General features: G+C 47.6%; 1 protein-coding gene across 5 annotated transcripts in view; it reads left to right on the top strand.

Moving 5' to 3' along the window:
* The window catches only part of ATP2B4 (ATPase plasma membrane Ca2+ transporting 4), a 101212-nt gene that overhangs the window by 72628 nt on the left and 7587 nt on the right, over window positions 1–20997 (top strand). For 3 of the 5 annotated variants that reach the window (XM_055334247.1, XM_055334245.1, XM_055334246.1), the window contains 9 exons: window positions 750–981; window positions 1854–2033; window positions 2909–2996; window positions 4509–4615; window positions 10248–10439; window positions 10900–11113; window positions 11940–12151; window positions 13154–13261; window positions 15224–15400. In XM_055334247.1, the coding sequence (XP_055190222.1) occupies window positions 750–981; window positions 1854–2033; window positions 2909–2996; window positions 4509–4615; window positions 10248–10439; window positions 10900–11113; window positions 11940–12151; window positions 13154–13261; window positions 15224–15400 (1510 nt within the window). Of the gene's footprint in view, window positions 1–749; window positions 982–1853; window positions 2034–2908; window positions 2997–4508; window positions 4616–10247; window positions 10440–10899; window positions 11114–11939; window positions 12152–13153; window positions 13262–15223; window positions 15401–18826; window positions 19008–20997 lie in introns of all 5 variants that reach the window. The other 2 variants (XM_055334250.1, XM_055334248.1) reach the window with 2 other exon arrangements.

Below are 20997 nucleotides of genomic sequence, written 5' to 3'. Positions count from 1 at the left end.
TGAAGTGAGCAAATGCTGTTAGAAAATTGGTGTCATTAGCGTTCGATTCAGGGTCGCCACAGACCTTCAATTTGTTAATAAATAAATAAATAAATAAATAAACAAGCAATGCCTGCAAAGTGCAATAAAGCAAAGTGTGATTAAACAAGGTTTGCCCGTATGTAAAATGCCAGGCACATAGCAAGTACTAACAAACGTTAGTTCTATGTTCCTTTTTCCTTCTCATGCTCAACTCCACTTATAGGAAGTTGCATAACTTCATCAAGTAGCCAGACTGTTCATGGGTCATTATAGGCTGACCGACATAGGTACAGGGCCAGTAGCTGTAGAATTAACCAGGCCTTTATTTGGCTTTAGCCACCTTCTTTCAACCAACCCATTCCTGTGGAGCACACCCTATGCACTGAGCTCCATTCTAGTACTATTCACGTACCGGGAATTTAAAATGTCTCTCCACCTTTGAGAAGTCCAGAAGAGGAGGTGATCCACAAATGACTCTTGGCATCACATTCACATATGAGTAGGAACAGACAACATGGGAGAATCATACCTTCGGCTTCCCTAGACCGGATCCATCTACAAATCACCCCACCTTGGGAAAAGGGACTCGGCTGGATGATGGATAGAGATTTCTTACCCAAGAATGGTGTCTTTACGAGTAATGCAGGATTGCCAGAATGTCTGCAAATGAGTGTAGAGACATCTGGGGTGGGAAGGGGTTGCTGCTTCCTGACTGTGTGCCTCCCCAGGTGTAATCGAATCCTGGACAAGAGAGGGGAAGTGGTTCCATTCAAGAATAAGGACCGCGATGAGATGGTCCGCACTGTCATCGAGCCCATGGCCTCTGAGGGACTCCGAACTATCTGCATCGCTTACCGGGATTTCAGTGATGGCGAGCCCCCATGGGACAATGAGAGTGAAATCCTCACTGAACTGACGTGTATCGCAGTGGTGGGCATTGAGGACCCTGTGCGCCCAGAGGTGAGGCTTTGGCTTGGCAAAAGGGTAGGAGAACATGAATGGAAGTCTTCCAACAGCCTCTGGCCCACGTGCCAGCCGAGCACGATGTAGGGGGTAGTCCCCCAATAGACGGGAACTGAGGTACTAGTTCCATGTTTAGCTGTGACCCCAGGCACGTTACCCAACAGCCTCTCACGTACAGGGATAGATGTTTCTGTGCCTTCTGCTTCCCAAACCACTGTGGAGTGCTGAGCTGATAGAAGCTGGCATTCTGACAGTGAATGCTGTGTGAGGGGTGAGGAACACAGGTTGTGTTGAGCTTATTATTGGGTACCTAAGAACAGTCAGGAGGCAGAGTTAACTGGGACACCAACTTTGCCTCTAGCCACCTTCTTTCAATCAACACATTCTTACTGACTGCCCCTAGAGTAGCTGAACAGTAATCTAGAAACTAAGGCGTTGAAAAGGCCTCTGCTTATAATAAGTTCAGACAAGTGGACTTTTAGTTGTCAAGGCCCAAGGGCATAGGAGACTATAAAGAATGGATTGGTTGGAGTAGGGGCCAGGGAAGTGGAGAATGCTAAAAAGGGAGACGGTGGCCAGATCCCAGTGAGGTATGGATGTGCCCTGCTAAGAAGTCTAGATTGTAGGGAGAGTACACTTCCACACCTGGCTCCTCAAGCAGATTTTCTCTTCAACTCATGCTACAGTAAGGCAAATGCAAATGTAGTATTATGAATAGGGCAGAAGTCGGGTGGCACCAAACGATATAAAAATGACCAGACCGAGCCTCCGCCCCGTGACACTGCTCCTAAGTGCCTCTCTCCTGTCCACAATGAAGGGACCCTTCACCACCCCCACCTCCTCCTTTCCTCTCACCTTACTCTCCACAGGTACCTGAAGCTATTGCCAAATGCAAACGAGCTGGCATTACTGTCAGAATGGTGACAGGTGACAACATCAATACAGCCCGGGCCATTGCCACCAAATGTGGCATTGTGACACCTGGGGATGACTTCCTGTGCTTAGAAGGCAAAGAATTCAACCGACTTATCCGCAACGAGAAAGGAGAGGTGGGTCCTGGCTAGGAAGACCTCATCTTGCAACGGGGTGGGGGGCAGCTCTCCTGTAACGGATCCAGGACACAGGAAAGAAAGCGACTGGGTTTTGTTTTTCTTGTTTGTTTGCTTTTGGGTTTTGTTTTGTGTGTGTGTGTGTGTGTGTGTGTTTTGAAGATCTAATTGGCTTTATTAAAGGATTTCATGAATCAGGCAGCAACCCATATAACCAGTAGGGAGGGCTGTGAGGAGTGGGACCCCAAGTGGGTGGTTTTTAAACTGAAAACTATTCGCGGCGAACTGTTCCTTCTACCGCAGCTGCTCAGGTGGTAAAACTGAGAGGTTTCTTTATTCTCATTATCTTCGTTCACAAGCTGTCTTTTGAGACTGCATCGCTGACTTTTTATGTCTTCCTTATTTTTCAGTCATGGGATGATTTCATCCTGATTTCCCTCCACCTCACCCCCCCGTGTCACTGCCCCATGACTAACAGTGGCACAGGTTTGCAAGAGGATGTGGTCTGGGTGTGGAGCAGACCGGAGCCTCCTGGTCTGCATAGAAACCAAACCTAAGACCTTAGGAGCACTTTAGCCCCACCTGACGCAACAGCCAACCCTGGCCCACCTCCTGCCAAGGGTCTAAGAAACAGGAGACAGACTCCCCAGTAGGAAATTGGGAGGGAAACGAAGACACACAGGGTCTGAATGGTCACCATCAATGAATCTGCCCTTGGAGACTGAGCTGTTTCATCTCCCTTGGAGGCCATGGTGACACCCCCCAGGGGCTGTGGAATGTGAGCTCTTCCAGAATCTCGGAGTATGGGGAGAAGTAAACTCCCCCTGGATGGCTGTTCTGAGCTCGACTGACCTGGTGTGCTCTGGTGTTGGCAGGTGGAGCAAGAGAAGCTGGACAAGATCTGGCCTAAGCTTCGGGTCCTGGCACGATCATCCCCCACTGACAAGCACACACTGGTAAAAGGTGAGCTCAGCTCCTGACCAGATGCCTGGAGCAGATGAGAGCAGACTGGGGCAGACAGCCAAGAACCATGGGCCAAAGCAACTCTCTCATCTTGAATAGGGAGGTCCCAGGAGAGCTCTCCAGCTCATGGTGGGGAGCAGACAGTTTAGCAAGCATCTGTACATAAGACATATAATGAAGTTGTTCTTAAACATCATATCTTATTTGCCAGTACTACTATGTACTAGTCGGAGCAGGTTAAATTATTCTCATTTTGCCAATAAGAAGGTTTGAGGCTGAGAAGACAAAGGACTTACCCGGACTGCCCAGCTTCAACCCCCAGGACCCTGTCTTGGGATCAGCCGGTGCTTTCTCCACCACACCCTAGCTGCCTTAGGGCACCAGCCAGGCTACCTGCTGAGGACAGACTCACGGCTCAGAGCACCCTGCGGGGAAACAATTTATAACCTTCGGGTGATACTACAGAGCCTCCAGCAGAAAGAAGACAAAAGGGAAGAATGAAGTAGAAAGAGAGGGTGGTACACATGCACATGCACATACACTCACACTCACACTGCGATGGCCCAGCTCGGACTCCAGAGAAAGGGCATCCAGACATCAAGTATGTGTGTAGATGTGTGCACACATGCATTTGTGTATGTGCTGGTGTCCAGCTCTGACCTCCCGATCTTCTGTCCTCTCCTCGCTAGAAGAAGCCAGCCTCCTGGGGAGTCTAGTTTCTGGCTTTAACACACACACACACACACACACACACACACACACACACACACACCAGCTGTTTTGCTTCCTTTCCTGCTTAGGGAGCACGTGGCCCTCTTTGGCTGAGATGGGATGGAATGATGGTTGGGCTTCACAGCGGGCTTTGGGACCTTGCAAGGACTTTCCCCTCTCTTGGTTTCAGTTTTCTCATCTGTAAGGTGGTGGGAGTAGCTTAAATCATGGATCTCTCTGGGTGCTCTGCCGCCCTCTGGCTGTTCCTGTTCCCTGGGCTTCTCTCCCCATTCAAGCTGCTTCGCCTCCTGGCCCAGCCACCAGGGGGAAGGAGCTCTAGTTGCCAGAATGGCCGCCAAGTGACCAGTCAGCCAACTCACACCCCTGGGGCCTGGTCTTCACTCCTTCCTGTGGTTGTTTTCAGCTGGTAGCTGGACTTCTGTTTATAAATTACCTGTGTTCCTGTGCCTGCTGCCAGGGTGAAGGCCGGATAAGGTGCTCCTCTAGCCCTTCTTTACCTCAGAACAGAATGAGGCAGACCAGTACCAGCTTCTCAGAAGCTGACAGATCTGTCGCGGCTCAGAAGGGTGGTTAGACTTTCAACATGTTATAAAGTGAGCTTGTTACCCACAAAAAAAAAAAAAAAAAAAAAAAAAAAAAGGGAAGAAAGGAAAGAAAAAAGGAAGGTGGTAGCAGGGACCGCAGAGGAAGACACAAAAAGCACCATGGTGGGGAACGGAGGGCTTGCCACATGCCTGGGATGGCGCATGTGGATTCACTGGGGCACATCTCTCTTCCCAGGCATCATCGACAGCACTGTTGGGGAACAGCGGCAGGTGGTGGCTGTTACTGGTGATGGCACAAACGATGGGCCGGCCCTGAAGAAAGCCGATGTTGGCTTTGCCATGGTAAGCAGCTCGGCACACTGTCTCTGCCTGCAAGCCACCTTCTCCAAGAAGCCAGGATGAGCTTCTTGTAGCCTGGTGCCCCCTGTACCATCACACCCCACCCTGTGCTCTTTTCTCTGACACTCTCTCTTCTGCTGACCTGGTTGATTAATGTCTGTGTAATGGGAGACCCATCAAGTGTGATGAGCCAGGCAGGGAAATCATGACACCTCATTACCCAGGAGAGCGAGACCAACTTAAATTTGCCCATGAAGGTGGGCATGTTGTCGGTGTAGGCACACCATGGAAAACTCATACTCTATATGAAGCATGGCCAGAACTGTTCACCACTCTGCCTTTCACTTGTGAGGTCAGGAGCATCAGAATCACTTGGAAGGTTTATTCAAAATCCCATATTCCAAGGTCCCCCAGGTGGCTATCTTGATTCAGCAGCATCTGGGTAGGTCCCAGAAGTGCTTGGCTTTTCCTAACAGGCACACTTGTTGCTTCTGATGTTGCAGCAAATGCAGAAGCCCCCAGATTGCCAAGGACATCCTTACACTCAAGTGGCTTGTGACTGTAAGCCTCCCATATGTATTGAACTATCGGTGATTTTTAAGAGTGGAAGGAGATGCAAGGAGTAATCTGTCTGTAGGGTGTGCCATTTAACACCAACAACAAAAGCTTTGATTCTAGGAAATTTCAAGAACACACAAAAGTAGAGAGAATAGTCTAATGAATCCCCGCGATACCTATCACCCAGCATGAATTATCAATACCTGGTCCATCTTGTTCCACAGAACGTTTCCGCCAGTCCTTACTTCCCCCGTCTCAGGCTGAACTGTCTGAAGCAAATAAAGGACATCACGTCATTTCATTTGAAAGAATGTTAGTATATGCACCTCTGATAAGTGTGCGTCGAAGACTTCTGTCTAGAAGAATCATAACACCATTGTCTCACAACAATTTGGGCCCTTCCTATTGTTAGTCATCTAGTCCATGTGCCAGGGGCTTCATAAATCCTGTCTTTATTGTTGCTTTGTCCAAATCAGATCTAAAGAAGATCCATATGCTGCAGTCGTTTCTGTGTCTCTTAGACCTCTTAATCTATAGCAATAGTTTTTGAAGCAAGCTCCTCCTGGAAATCTAAAGGAATACAGATTCTCAGGCCCCACCCCAGCTCTACTGGATCAGAAAGCTCAAAGTTGGGGCCCAGTTGGTTGAGCATCCGACTCTTGGTTTCCACTCGGGTCATGATTTCAGGATGATAAGATCGAGCCCCACATCAGACTCCAAGCTTAATGGGGAGTCTACTTGAGATTTTTCCCTCTCCCTCTGCCCCTCCCCATGCTCATGCACATGCTTGCGCTCGCTTTCTCTCTCTCTCTCTCTCTCTCTAAAATAGATAATTAAATCTTGAGCACCTGGGTGGCTCATTTGGTTAAGCATCTGTCTTGGGCTCAGGTCATGATCTCAGGGTCCTGGAATCGAGCCCTGAGTCCAGCTCCTTGCTTAGCAGGGAGTCTCCTTCCCCCCACCCCACCCCCGCCATCACCTTGTGGGCACGCACAGTCTCTCTCTCTCCCAAATAAATAAATAGAATCTTTAAAAGTAAATAAAATAAATAATTAAATCTTAAAAAAATATATTCCAGACTCTGAGAAGGAAAGCTGGTGGTTCAAGAGAACACATATTATTCAGGCACGGTCTAGGCACAATGAACCACTAGTTAATTTTCTGTTAATTGTTGACTGGGAGCATTCTGAGAGTCAAGGTTCCAGATGCCACCCAGGACCAACCTCCCAGATAGCCATTTCTGAGTATAATAGACACTATGTTAGCTTTCCAGCCCACCCCATCTTTTTTTCTAGCTATTTAGTTTTGAAGGAACCAGGTTGGTCGTCTACATAGAATAATGCATAGTGTGGATTTTGTTGATTGTATTCTTGTCACACACAATCAGATTCTAGATCCCATCTTTCATAAGGGGCTACAAAATAATGTCCAGGGATCCCTGGGTGGCGCAGCGGTTTAGCGCCTGCCTTTGGCCCAGGGCGCGATCCTGGAGACCCAGGATCGAATCCCACGTCAGACTCCCGGTGCATGGAGCCTGCTTCTCCCTCTGCCTGTGTCTCTGCCTCTCTCTCTCACTGTGTGCCTATCATAAATAAATAAAAATTTAAAAAATAAAAAAAAAATAATGTCCAGATTTTCTCTATTTATTAACTTCAAGACTTCTATAGAAGCTTGCCCTCGTGGACTATTTAGTTACTCTAAGGTTCAGGTTCCTATATGAAAGGTAGCTTTTTCTTTATTTACTAGTTTCAAAATGAGTTGACTTTTTAGGATCCTCCAAAGATGGCAAATGAATTACATATATATTTTTAAATTTTACTTACTTAGTAAATAGGCTCCATGCTCAACAGGGGGCTTGAACTCATGACCCCAAGATCAAGAATCACACACACGGGGCTCCTGAGTGGCTCAGTTGGTGAAGCATCTGCCTTCAGCTCAGGTCATGATCTCAGGGTCCTGAGATCAAGCCCCACGCATTCCCTGCTCAATGGGGAATCTGCTACTCCCTCTGTCTCTGTATGCTCTCTCTCTCTCTCAAAAAAAAAAAAAAAATAAAATAAAATCTTTAAAAGAAAAAAAAAAAAAGTCACTCTACTGACTGAGCCAGCCGCATACCCCATGAGTTGTATTTTTTTAAATTAACTCTACTAAGTTACTCTACTAAAGACAGTTAATTGTTTATTTTTTGATATCGTTATGAACTCATGGATTCAAGTATACTTGATGCGTTTAATCCATTGCTCTTGTTATTATTATGACGTTCACATTGATACATCATTAGACTCATGAATACTGCCGGGTCCTCTAGATACAGCCCCAGTTATCTTTAATACCGTACTTCATTTCTGAAGTGATAAGTTGTTCCAGAATCATGCATATTTCTCATCCTAGATCTGGAATCATCCATTTCTCAAAGGAATCCTGCTTTTTAGTGAGAAATGGTACTTAGAGAACACAATCTGAATGTCAGGGTGTTCCTTACTACCAAGTAAATCATTGTTTCTAGATCTTTTCAATGGGCTAAGCTAGGAAATATATCTTATAAAAGATATATATATTTCTTTTTTGTTTTTGTGTTTCTTTGTTTTAAAGATAAAATATTTCAAGAACCCATATTGGTGTTTTCAATTCACTTTTAGAATTTTAGTACTTGGGGCATCCCCAGTGGCTCAGCGGTTTAGCGCCATCTTCAGTCCAGGGCATGATCCTGGAGACGCAGGATCGAGTCCCACATCAAGCTCCCTGCATGGAGCCTGCTCCTCCCTCTGCCTGTGTCTCTGCCTCTCTCTCAATCTGTGTCTCTCATGAATAAATAAATAAAATCTTGAAAAAAAAAAAAAGAATTATAGAACTCTAACTTACTAATTTTATTTAACTTCCTTTATTTTATATTTATATCTCTTAAGATGAAAATTTTGATTCTTGATGGTATTCACATAATCCTTACTTTGTTTTACCCTAATTATAGGTAATAGTCTCAAAAAAGCAAAAACAATACAATTATTTTTCAAAAAGCAGTTCAAGATTTTTCTCATAGTTCCTGTTATCCAAAAGGTATATCCTGCTAGGTTCTACCATCAAGTTACTATGGTTTTTTAAGTCATTTGGGACATTTTTCCTTTGTGTGGTTGTGTGCTACCAACTGGTTTTACCAGTTCATTTATAACCATGTTGCTTTCCATCTTAGAGATTGCTTCTTTTTTTTTTTTTTTTTTTTAAGTAAGTTCCACAACTGTGAAATCCAACACAGGACTCAAACTCATGACCATGAGATCAATCAATACCTGTGCCAAGATCAAGAGTTATACACTTAACCAACCAAGCTACCCAGGCGCCCCTAGACATTGCTTTTTAAACTTAATTTTCTTTTATACTCAATAAAATAGTTATATAGTTCTAAAGTCAAATATACAAAAGAAAGTCTATTCCTAGAAATCCAGCTTCTATCCCTATCACCTCCACCCTGTTGCCTCCCCTCTTAACTCCAAGTAACATTTCTTTGTTTTTGGTATATCCTTCTGTTCGCTCCTTTAAAATATAATCAAATGTATAATATATTTGTATCCTATCCTCTTAGATAAGTGATACTTATTTATACTACTATGTGTACTTATCTACACACATACCATATACTCTTTTTTTTACATTGCTATTTTTCACTTAACCTGAAAATTATTCCATAGTAGTAAGTATATATAGTTCTTTTTTCTTTTCTTTTCTTTTTTTTTTTACTTGTATCTTTCTTTTTACAGCGCATGTAACAGCATTTGTGTGGATGTGTTAGAGAACTCTTTGATGGGGAAACTGAGTTGTATAGTCTACAATAGATATTTGTTTATTGCAGTCTGGATAGGAAAATATTACTACCAGGTAAAGAGAACAAATATCTACTATTGCAAGCCAAATTAATGAATAAGCTCCTCTGTGGATTATAGGATTTACAAGACATGGAATAGAAGTATGGGCTGGAGGTGTTAGGGATGGTTTTGCATCACATGGACTATTAAAGATAGAGAGGGTTTAAATAGACAAGGAGGAAGGATGTTCCAGATTTAGGGAAATGGTGTAAGTAGAAGTCTAGACCCTAGAAGTGAATGAGAGGTTCAGAGAATCGTGAGTAAACCAACAGGTTTTAAGCAGAAAGATTACATAGGAGCAGGCTGGAAAATGAATCCAAGTTCACCTATTGGCTACCAGTCTAGAAAATTTACTGTTTCTAAAAGCTCAACTTTCAACCATTGATATGTCTATTGAGAAACTTCCCCAGCAACAGGAATTTGTACAAGGATAGGACATCTGAACTGTGCTGCCAGACTACTCCTCCCAGAAAAAAATGTAAGGTGACTTAGAGGTGTGGGGGAGACAAGGACTTAAGTGGGACATTGACAGTGGCAAAAGAAATACAAGAGTTTAGGGGTGCCTAGCTGGCTCTGTTACTGGAGCACGCAGCTCTTGATCTTGGGGTTGTAAGTCCAAACTCTGTATCGGATGTAGAGATTACTTAAAAACAAAATCTTTTTATTATTATTATTTTTTTTTATGATAGTCACACAGAAAGAGAGAGAGAGAGGCAGAGACACAGGCAGAGGGAGAAGCAGGCTCCATGCACCGGGAGCCCGACGTGGGATTCGATCCTGGGCCAAAGGCAGGCGCTAAACCGCTGCGCCACCGAGGGATCCCAAAAATAAAATCTTTAAAAAGAAAAAAGATAGAAGTGTAAGGATTTGGACGTAGAATAAAACATGTTCCCTATCCTTCCCTTCATTTCTCAGGTGAAGGAGTAGCAGAGGAGGGAGAAAGGAATTTCAGAGATAACTGTCATTTCCAGTGTAGCATCAGGTCCCAGCCCTGCTTTCTGTGGACTGACAATGACACGTTTTCCCTTCCTTTTCTTTGGAGGAGATGAGAACACAAAATACCCTGGCTTGGTCATTCGCATTTGCATGGCAAGTGTGCCCTCTTGTGTTTATGGCTGGTTCAGAAGCTTGGTGGAGGTCTGGAAATACAGTCTAGGTTCAGAACGTAGATAACCTGCTTTATCTAGGTCCTCGCTGTTCTTCTTCCCTTTCTCACTTAGGGTATTGCAGGCACAGATGTGGCCAAGGAGGCATCAGACATTATCCTAACAGATGACAACTTCACCAGCATTGTGAAGGCAGTGATGTGGGGGCGAAACGTGTATGACAGCATCTCCAAGTTTCTGCAGTTCCAGCTCACTGTCAACGTGGTGGCCGTGATTGTGGCCTTCACTGGAGCCTGTATCACTCAGGTGAAAGGAGCGTGGGGTGGGCCGAGAGGAGAGGGATGAGGGGGGAGGCTAGGGAACATGGCAGGTGGGGTCTTGGCTACTGAGGATTAAGGACATGTTCCCCCAGTGGTGTTGGGGCAGGAGTTAGCTCTACTAGATCCCCATCTGCCCATGTAGGAGGATGCTAAGTTATTTACCACTAATGTAGCACATTGCGTGGCAGCCGCTATGATGAGTACCTATATGGTCTCCGCAAACAACCTTGCAAAGTGCACATCCTCCCCCATTTTACAGGTGAGGAACCCAAGGCTCAAAGAATTTAAGTAACTTTCTCAAGGTCACTCAGCTCCTAAATGGCCAGATCCAAAGGCTAGGTGGCTAGTGGGAGCTAGGCCATTGCGAGGGCAAAGCTGAGGCTGATGAGTGAGGTGAGGGCTGTTTTCTAAGGAAAGCTAAAAGGACCGGTTCTTCTTCCCACCAGGATTCCCCACTGAAAGCCGTGCAGATGCTATGGGTTAACCTAATCATGGACACTTTTGCCTCGTTGGCCTTGGCCACAGAGCCTCCTACAGAGTCTCTGTTGAAGCGTCGCCCATATGGCCGAAATAAGCCTCTGATCTCACGTACCATGATGAAGAACATCCTGGGCCACGCAGTCTATCAGCTCACCGTCATCTTCTTCCTCGTCTTTGCTGGTGAGCCAAGGGTGGGGTTGGGGCTAGAAACAGGGGTCGCAGTGCTAAGTGGAGATGGGGGTCAGAGAATGGCACGGAAAAGGAGGAAAAAAAGGCACGAAAGAAGGATGGAAAGAAGGAGGAAAGAAGATAGCACGGGAGCTCGCTGAGCAGGCTGAGCACAGCAGTAGAGATGATGGCAACTCCCCTCACTGGGTGTGTCCTCTTGTCCTGTGTGGCGCATCGTGCTAGTTGACGTACTCCTCCTAAGAATTTCGCAGGGTAGCTTTCTGTACTTTTTTTTTTTTTATGATTTTATTTATCCGCTTGAGAAAGAGAGAGAAAGCACAAGTGGGCATGGGAAAGATAGAGGGAGAAAGAGAAGCAGACTCCCCACTGAGCAGGAGCCCGATGGGGGCTCAGTCCCAGAACCCTAGGATCATGACCTAAGCTAAAGGTAGATGCTTAACCAACTGAGCCACCCAGTACCCCTATAATAGTTGGGGTTTTTTTTTGCAGATTATAAAACTGAAGCTCAGGTCACATGGTGAGTAAACAGTGACACTAAGCTCAAATCTGTGTCTTCCTGACCCTAGTAGTTTTCTCACCACACTGCACTCTAAGAAGTCAAAGTCAGTGGAGCAAACGTGGGGAGAGAGGGTCAGATATGTTGAGACCACAGCTAACACTTAAAGTATTTGATACGGTAGCTCAGATACTGAACCACTAGAATGGACACCAGCTGTAAGCCACCAGCTTGGCCACACCAACGTGTGTTGTTCTGACTCAACCTGAGCCCTTGCTGAGACCACACTTAACCCACTGATGCTTCCTTTGCCCCCACTAGGTGAGAAATTCTTTGACATTGACAGTGGGAGGAAGGCGCCTCTGCATTCACCACCCAGCCAGCACTACACCATTATTTTCAACACCTTTGTGCTGATGCAGCTCTTCAACGAGATCAATTCCCGCAAGATCCATGGAGAGAGGAACGTCTTCGCAGGCATCTTCCGCAACCTCATCTTCTGCTCCGTGGTCCTGGGCACCTTCATCAGCCAGGTGAGCCTCTAGCTGGAGTTGGGGTAGGAGGGCTGGGATGGCAGAGGTTGGATGCTGGGGACAGGGTTCCCTAGGCACCCAGGAGAAGGAGGGAGAGAATGATGGGGTCTCTGGCTGTGGACTGAACGCCTTTGGATTCCCAGTTGGCTTCCATTTGCACATTACTCAAAACTGAAGCCTGCTGGGCCAGGTGCTACAGTGCAAGCCAACTCGTTGATAGCAAATAAAATAAGATAGATGGGATCCTTCCCTTGTCTTTCAAAAGCTCAGAAATTTCACGGAGTGGCCAAGAAGAGGGTCACTCTTCTAGGTCATTCCACGCCTCCTGCCAACACACATGAGATGTGCAGATACATACCGAATGGGCTCTCCTTGTCCCTGCCCCTTCATTCATGGGGGGTTCCTGGTTGAAAACACTGCACAGTTCACAGAGGGAGAGAAGTGGTGGGATGGTGCACAGGCAGCTGACAGATAAGCATGGCCTGGGTTCCTCCTGTAGACCTGGGGTCAAGGACATGGCTGCCCTGGTGGTACAAAGATTGGGTTCCTTCCTCCTTGCCCTCATCAGAGGTACGCTAAAACCTGCAGATACAAGAAAGAGACTATGAGCTCACCTGGTAACAAAGGGCTCCTGCCCCTCCCTGGCCAGTGTCTCCCTCATCTGCTCCTCTCTTCAGTTCCTCCTCTCCATCTCTGTGCCTTCTGCTGGTCATCCACTGGCTTTAGTCACCAGAAGCCACCAGCCCCCCTGGATCCAGCAGCTCTTACCTTAACAATATTCATGGTAACCAGATCTGTCTCCCCATCAGGGTCTCTATAAAGACTGCCTTCCCTTCTCCCCTTCTGGATTTCTTCTTTTTCCTTCTCCAATGAGCAGATCAGGGCTTGCCCCACAGGGATCATGGGGCAGGGGGCTGACATAGCTTTGGTGGCCTTGGCTGGAGGGCTTAGCTGCCTCTTGCTCGCCTCCCCAATGGTGGGCTGCCTCTTTCTCTGTTCTAGATTATCATCGTGGAATTTGGGGGTAAACCCTTCAGTTGTACGAAGCTCACCCTGTCTCAGTGGTTTTGGTGTCTCTTCATTGGCATTGGAGAACTGCTGTGGGGCCAGGTGAGTACCAACAGGCTCGCCCTGCATGTGCGCACAGCTGGCACACTCTCTCCTCTGGAGGAGATGGGACATGCACCTGCGGGACCTCCCAGCTCCTTACCTTCATCTTCCTCTCCCCTCCCCTACCTACCCCGAGTTCTCAAGGTCTTTCCATCTTGCAGGATCCCAGAGTAGAATGGTCAGTGTCCAGCAGCACTTCAGAGGCTTCAGATCTCTTCTCTAACCGTGCCTAGAAGCATGGCAGGTCCCTTAGCGTCTCTGAGACAGGAGTGGAAATTTTCAATGAAGTTTTGCTGAAAGGGAAAAAACAAAACTAAGGGTCTTAGAAGTAGAAGAGTTTATAAAGCAGAAGTCTTTGTTCGGGTGAAGCAGCAGTCTGGCTGTGAGCTACTGGGCTAAAGTAGTTTACGGCTCCCCTGCCCCCCTCGTGTTCACCATGACCTTATCTGGATTGAATGGCTGACTCTCACTTGAGATAAACCCAGACCCACAAGGTTCCTAGAGAAGCAGCAGGGCACACAGATGGGGAGAAGGGAAGACAGTTGCTCTGGGACCAACTCCCCAGGTTTGAATCCCACATCTCCTTTCTAGGAGTTGAATCTCCTTGAGCAAATGTCTTAACCACTCTGTACCTCAGTCTCCTCAAATTAGGACAGGATCGTCATTGATCATTGTTAATCAGCCAATCAGTTATGACACGGAAATGACTTAGAACAATGTCTAGTACACTGTAAGTACTCGGTAAAAGTTAGTCGTTAATATCATAATAATACGATCAGGTCTGCTAAGTTTTATACCTTCCCTGATACCACTTTGCACATCGCCCTCATCCTCAACTCTGACCCAGCCTAAGCTCTGCTTTGCAGACCTCCAAGCTCTCCTGATGGGCACCTCGCCACCTGGATAATGGCTCTGAGATCCCTCCCTGGGACTGCAGGCCTTACCCTAGACCTGCAGTTGTCTCCTTCCTACTCCTAGATGCCTTCCTGACTCATCACTATCCCAGTTCCTACCGAGAGGAGTCCCTCCACCCTATTCTGTCTGGTGCCGTTTCTTTACCGGTGGGCCCTTTTACACCTGGGTGAAGCTTGGTTGTTTCACCAACTACCTGAAACCCCCATCTGGGTCTAGTCTTACCTGTAGCCATGCAGCCTTGATGCCAGATAACAGCCCCTCCTTCCAAGCATCTGACAGCAGACCTCCTTCCCATTTCAATATGCCTGACTCCATGTTGAACTCCCTCTCTCATCCCAGCCCTGTCTACTCACCGGTTTGTTGAGGAGAACTGATTGACTGAGCCTCCCGAGTGATTTGTTTTGAATTGCAAGCCCAACTGCCTGCCCCGTGTCTTCCGATGACACTCATATGTCCCTTCTTCCCTGGCCCGTCCCACCCACTTCCTCACTCCAAGCCCTCATTTTCTAACACAGAAATTACTTTGTACGTGGTGACAAAAAGAGGGTCATTCTCTTCCAACGCTTCTCTTCCCTTTTGCCCATACACATGCGACATGACCATCCTCTCCCCATCCTCTCTGATCCCCAGATTTGTTTGCCCCTAGCCCTGGTCTCTGTCCCTCACTACTAGGTACCATGCATTATAGTTCTACTTCCCTTAAAAGACACATGACAAAAATGGAAAAGAAGAAGTGAGGCAGAAGGAGAATCCAGTATATAACCGAGTAGGCGATCGCCGGCCAAATACTTGAATATAAATTCTCCTTTGTATGTCCACAAGTACAGAAAACCTTCCTGAGGGCCTGCCATTCGGTAGGAACTGAGGAGTGCTTGCCTGGGGGGGGGGGGGTTGGCATCTCTCCCACTGCTTCCCCCACTGCTTCCCCCACAGCACCGATGGTGACGGGGCAGAAAGTGACCTGTGCAAGGGCCTGACCGCACAAGCCAGGCGACAGCTCTCTCATCCTGATTCTGATGTCTCCCCTTTCACTGCACCTGTTCTCAGATAATCTCCACAATACCCACCCAATCCCTGAAGTTCCTGAAGGAGGCTGGGCATGGCACCACCAAAGAGGAGATCACCAAGGACGCAGAGGGGCTGGATGAGATTGACCATGCGGAGATGGAACTGCGCCGAGGCCAGATCCTCTGGTTCCGGGGCCTGAACCGTATCCAGACTCAGGTACTCTGACAGTGGCCTGTCCTCCCCCAGGAGAAGAAATCTTTCTGTGGTGGGAGGTGTGGGGAGGGTGACAGTTCTCAGCGGCCAACATCTCTTCCCTCCCTGGGGCTTACTCCTGGTGGGCAGCCCAAGCTCCCTCACCTCAGGACAGATGGGCGGCAGCCACTGCCTGGGCTTATCTGCAAGGAAGGTAATCACAGGGTCCAGAGCACTGGACCCAAACTGGTAGCATCGTCCTTTAGCTTCAGGTTGGTTCTAAAGCCCATTTTGCCACCACCCTCCATCGGGCCGGCAAGCTTCCTGTGGAAGGTCTCTTGCAAGCAGCAGCCCTGACCTCGGGGCGGGAGGTGTTCAGAGTCTCTCCCTCCCCTCCCCACCAGGAAGAAGGAGTTAGACAGCATCTCTAAGCCAGTGTCTCCAACATACACCTACCTCGTGTGCACCCTCAAGCTGCTGTGAGGGTAACGTAGCCGTTATCTGGAGGGATCTTTTTTTAAGATTTTATTTATTTATTCATGAGAGACACAGAGAGAGAGAGAGGACAGAGACACAGGCAGAGGGAGAAGCAGGCCCCATGCAGGGAGCCTGACGTGGGACTCGATCCCGGGACCCCAGGATGAGGCCCTGGGCTGAAGACGGCGCTAAACCGCTGAGCCACCCGGGCTGCCCTGGAGGATCTTTGTAAGAGAAACTCACCCTCTCGAATCTTCCCCACTCCAGCTTTAAGGCCATGGTGGGGAATCTGATGGCTATGTGTGTACAAATGACAGAAGTCATTCTCAGTGCCTGAGTATCTTTTGCAGGATTCAGACTTGCTTCCCCAAAAGGAAGAAGCTATAATTTCCTCAAACCTTTTCCCTTCCCCTAATTTCTGAAATGGCAGAGATGCTGTTCTTAGCCCCCTGCCTGTGTAGCCCGACAGTAACTTTTTCTTCCCACTTTGCACGCAGCACCTATAACCACCTGCTCCTGGGTGGGAGGGCTGGTCCAGGCACACCGGCCAACCTACCACTCTCCCTGTTCTTGCCCTGTCTACCTCTATTGGATAAGTCCTGAAGTTTCCCATCTCCAGAGAACAAGCCCATCCCTCTCTGCTGGTTGGCTGGAGATTCCAGAAACAAGCTCCACTCAATAAAATGAGCCTTGCAGATGGTTTAGGAAGTTCCCTAGTCAAGCCCACACCTCCTTCGGGTGTGGGGAAGAGAAATCAAATGGATCCTCTCCACTGGATACCTGCTGGGGGCTTATCTCCCACAGGCCAGACGGTGATGGAGGTGGGAAGGGAGGGCTAGCTCAGGAGCACTGGGGCTCCCTGGCTCTCCTTCGGGTTCCTCCCCTAGAAAGGGAAACTCCCTCAGGACCTGCAAACACTACCCTACCCTCCAGGCTACCAGCTCCTGTCTCTAAAGCCCCAGTGCTTTCCTTCAGGTATGCTCCTTTCAAAATAACCTGTCTGCTTTTCTCCCCTTTAGGGTCACTGCCTCCTCTTCTCCTATGTGATTTTTTTTTTTTCCTAGACAGGATTCCCTCGTTCCAGCATCTCTTGGCCCCTCGCCGGTCTTCTGTCCGCGGGCGGGAGGTGGGGGGACACTGAGATTCATGGATCTTCCTTCCCCTCCACTGCTGATTCCCATCCCCTTGGCTCTATACCTCTGGGTCCGGTTGCACTGCCCGCATGGCTTTAGGTATACTGACTTTCCCTGTGGGAGCCGGACGCAGCTAGGCGAGAGTGACATTCCAACCTGAGCTCAGGCAGCAGGTGCGACCCTAGGAGATGCCACGGTCACCAAATCCCTGCCTGCGGTGTGCACCTAACCCCATAAGCAAACAAGTCTGACTGTGCTCATCTGAAACCCAGACCTGAACCCTCTCCTGACATCAGGTTGTCAGCCTCAGCAGGGCTCTGACGAAACCCCCTGCCAGCGGGTTGTTGATCCTCCTTGTCACTCTCACTGAAACACTTGGGGGTGGCAGGTGTTGCCCAGCAATTGTCCCATCCTGGTCCCTGCAGGTAATCCTGGGATCCGTTCTCACGGTGGAAGTGGGGGCCTCATGACACTAACAAGCACTAAGGAATGTATCTCCGCCCCAGCTGTCCCCTCCCCACATGCAGCCCCTTTGCCCCCGCAGGACCAGGCTCCTCGGTCCCCCAGGACTAAAGACTTTGATGAGGGGATGGTAGTTTAGCTCACACTTTGGTCTGAATCCAGAAACCACCCCTAAACATTTCATCGCTTCTCAGGCAGCTTTATAAATAAGAACACCTGACTCATCAGGTGCCTACTTTCCCACCTTCTTACCTGGGGAAATGAAGTCGAATGAATGGAATCAGCACTTGGTATTAAACCTGTGGGCCAAGAAAAAAACAAAACAAAACAAAACAAAACGTGGGCGTTTTTAAGATGATTCAAAACCTCCGGAAGGATAGGCCTTATTTTGATTTGTTCTGTGTCACTTAGGGGGTCAAGGATAAGGATAGTAGGTTGGCCCCGGGCCCCAGACCAAGGCTCATTGGTAACCAAATGGTATGAATCATCTGTCTCTGAGAAGTAGGACACAGAAAACCAGAGACCACTTGCTAGACTTATAGGCACCATGCCCACCACCAACAGCCAGCAAGTCTTGCTGCCCTGCCCTCAGCCTAGCAACTGAGTTATTGTCGGACGTCACCAGACATTTCAGGATCTCCAGTGCTGGTGGCATTCTTGCTAAAGAGCTTGGCTCATGGTTCCTGAGCTCCTTTTCCAGGGGCCTCCCCATTTCAGCCCAAGGAGAGGGTATTTCAGAGAAGAGACCCAGAAGCAAGTGAGCCCAGCAGTCGTGGTCTAGGAGCCTTTCCACCCTGGCCACCTGTGTGTGGCCTACTCCATGGCTCTGTTTTTTCGTTTTTGTTTTTCTTAAACCATGAGTTATTTTCCTGCAAAATCTGCAAAAATTGGCAGGCAGTTTATTGGTTCAGAGGTTCTTGAGCTTCAAAATTCAATCAATATATACTTTGCCTTCTATCTTAAGTGCCACACCTTATTTTTTGAAAGTCCACATAATGAATAAGCCATCACTGTCTATTAGGAGTCACGGGGTGGAGAAGTCCCTTTGATCCGTAGGTGCTTTGGGACACCTGCGCACCTAAAATGTCCTTCATAGGCTGAAAGGGAAGAGAAGACCAGATTCTGGCTGGGTATTTGGACTCCATGGCAAATCGTTCTTTCAAAGAAGTGTGCTGTGCAATTAACGGTTTCCCCCCTTTCACTCGCCATTCCTTAGCGTATGAGGGGACCTTCTCTCTCGCTCTGGCTCCTGCCAACTTCCTTTTCCCAGCACCTTCCACCACCACCCCCCTCCCTAAAGCCCTCCAGGACACCCCCCCTCTTCCCACCCCCCGGGACGGACCGGAGCAAAGCTGTCTCACTCTCTGATTCTTTGCAGATCGACGTAATTAACACATTCCAGACGGGAGCCTCTTTTAAGGGAGTCCTAAAGCGACAGACCATGGGGCAGCATCTTGATGTAAAACATGTTCCTAGCTCATCCTATGTAACAGTTGCGCCGGTTACATCTCCCCCCACCACTTCTGTTCCTGCTGCTGTCTCATCTCCTACTCTGGGCAGTGAGTGATAGTCTATTATGCTGCATGATTTGCTAAAATGACCACAAGAGAGCACGTGGCATCCACTTTAACCGACCATGGTTATCTTTTCCTTTTGGTTTATTCCCTTTGACCTTTGGCTTAAGGGAGGAAAAATGGGACGACAATCCCACTCCCCACCCGGGCTGTGGGCCCTTTTATTTTATTTTTTTAATGTGGGAAAACAATTAAACCCTAACCATTCTAAAGACAACGGTCCTGTTTTCTGATTGTTCCTCTGCATTGCTTGTTTCTTCCTGGAGTTTTTTGTTTGTTTGTTTGTTTGTTTGTTTTGCTCTATTTTGGTTTTTTTGTGTGTTTGTCTGTTTGCTTGTTTTGCTTTGTTTGGATATTTTGTTCCTCTCCTCCAGCTCCTTTGAGTCTGAACTTGATCCCCTGAGGTTAGATGTGAGGTTAGGCCCATGAAGACCCAGCACTCTCTTCACAGGTGGGAGGGGGCAAGTTTCAGATCTCCGCAAAGAGTAGGAAGAGAGCTACCCTTGCGCTGGGTTTTTCTCCCAGGAGATCCATCATAATGGAGCCAACGTTGAACTTGGCCAATAATGATGGTCCTCCTGGGCTACCACTCTGTCATGAGCTGGCAATATTGTTGCAGACACCATAGCTGAGCATGAAGGAAAGGTGTGTTCAGTTCCCGTGCACAGGGCTTAGTGTCACTGAGCTTTCGCTTTTCAGGGATGTCAAACCAAGCTCTGGTTTAAGAATCAAGGTGTTCACATCTGGCCAGGAGAAACGTCCATGCAAAGATTCAAATAACGTATTTCTCTTCATTCCAATTTTTTTCTTTTTAGGAATTTCTGAAGAGCTGCTTCTGTTTTGTTTTGTTGCTTCTCCTTTCCTCTGGTTTGATTGTCTCCCCCATAGCCAGCCCTTCACACCTTATTTTGCATGTGAAGTTTTAGGAGCCTCTTTCTCAGCCAGCCTGTCAGCTGGGATGCTGTCAGTGATTAACCTAGGATCTGGTGTTCCCATCAGTAAATCGTGCAATTCTTGCTAATGCTTATGCCTTCCTATTCCTGGTCATTTCACCTTCCCCAGATGAGACACAGGAGAGAGCAGGCACTCCGCTGAGAGTACTATTCAGGTATTTGGTGGGGAAGCAGTCTCTGTGTATTAAGTCTATTGTGAGCTTCAGATATTTGACTATTTTATTTATCTCTTCCTCCCCGACTTCCAACCTCCCCCGCCCCAGAACCCCGGAAGGGGATGGGGGTGGGGTAAAGAAAGAACGGTTGCATTGTCTGTGGATCACACGATTGTGAGCTCTGCAGCTTGACCAGACTTAGATTATTTGTTGTCTTTGTGGCCAAATGAAAGTGTTCTGGTGTGAGATATGGCGGGTGGGGTTTTCTATAGACACAAATTTCTTTAGGCTCAAACACAGTCAAAGAACTAAATAAGTCTTACCCTGCAAATATCTGAGCCCTTCTCCCTCTAGTCCTTCCATATTCTTTATTCATCTAGTTTTTCCTTATTTCATCTAGTTTTTCCCTGTCCTTCCAACTAGTGTCTCTTCTTTTTTAATCATGCCTTTCTGTTAGAAAGGGTTAACATCAAATGTCCCAGTGATTTGAAGGCAGAAAGAGACTAAGCAGAAGACCAGAGCCCATTGATTGGGCTCTTACGGAGTTGCCAGTAGAGGGTGTGCCGCAAACCTTCAAAGGCAGAAAATCAGTCAAGAGACACAGGCACACCTGCTCTCTCTCCAGCTGTGCCTTCTTAGTCGGACATCCTACCAGAAACAGCCACGCATTTCAAGACTCTCTTCCCCCATCCCAGATCTCCTAGCAAATTCAGTTCTTTATCTAACCTCCGGGAGATAAATCTTTAACATTTCCCTCTACAGGAGAACCCTTTAGTCCCTTCTCTTCCCCTAGTTTCTGAAAAGAGAACAGAAAACTGTAGACTTTAGCTGAGGAGATGGAGGCTTCATCTGTCCATTCACTGAGCT

Source organism: Nyctereutes procyonoides, unplaced genomic scaffold, assembly GCF_905146905.1.
Source record: "Nyctereutes procyonoides isolate TBG_1078 unplaced genomic scaffold, NYPRO_anot_genome, whole genome shotgun sequence".
Classification (NCBI taxonomy): Eukaryota; Metazoa; Chordata; class Mammalia; order Carnivora; family Canidae; genus Nyctereutes; species Nyctereutes procyonoides.
Note: the sequence above shows the minus strand (reverse complement) of the source record. Positions and strands in the feature narration are given on the sequence as shown.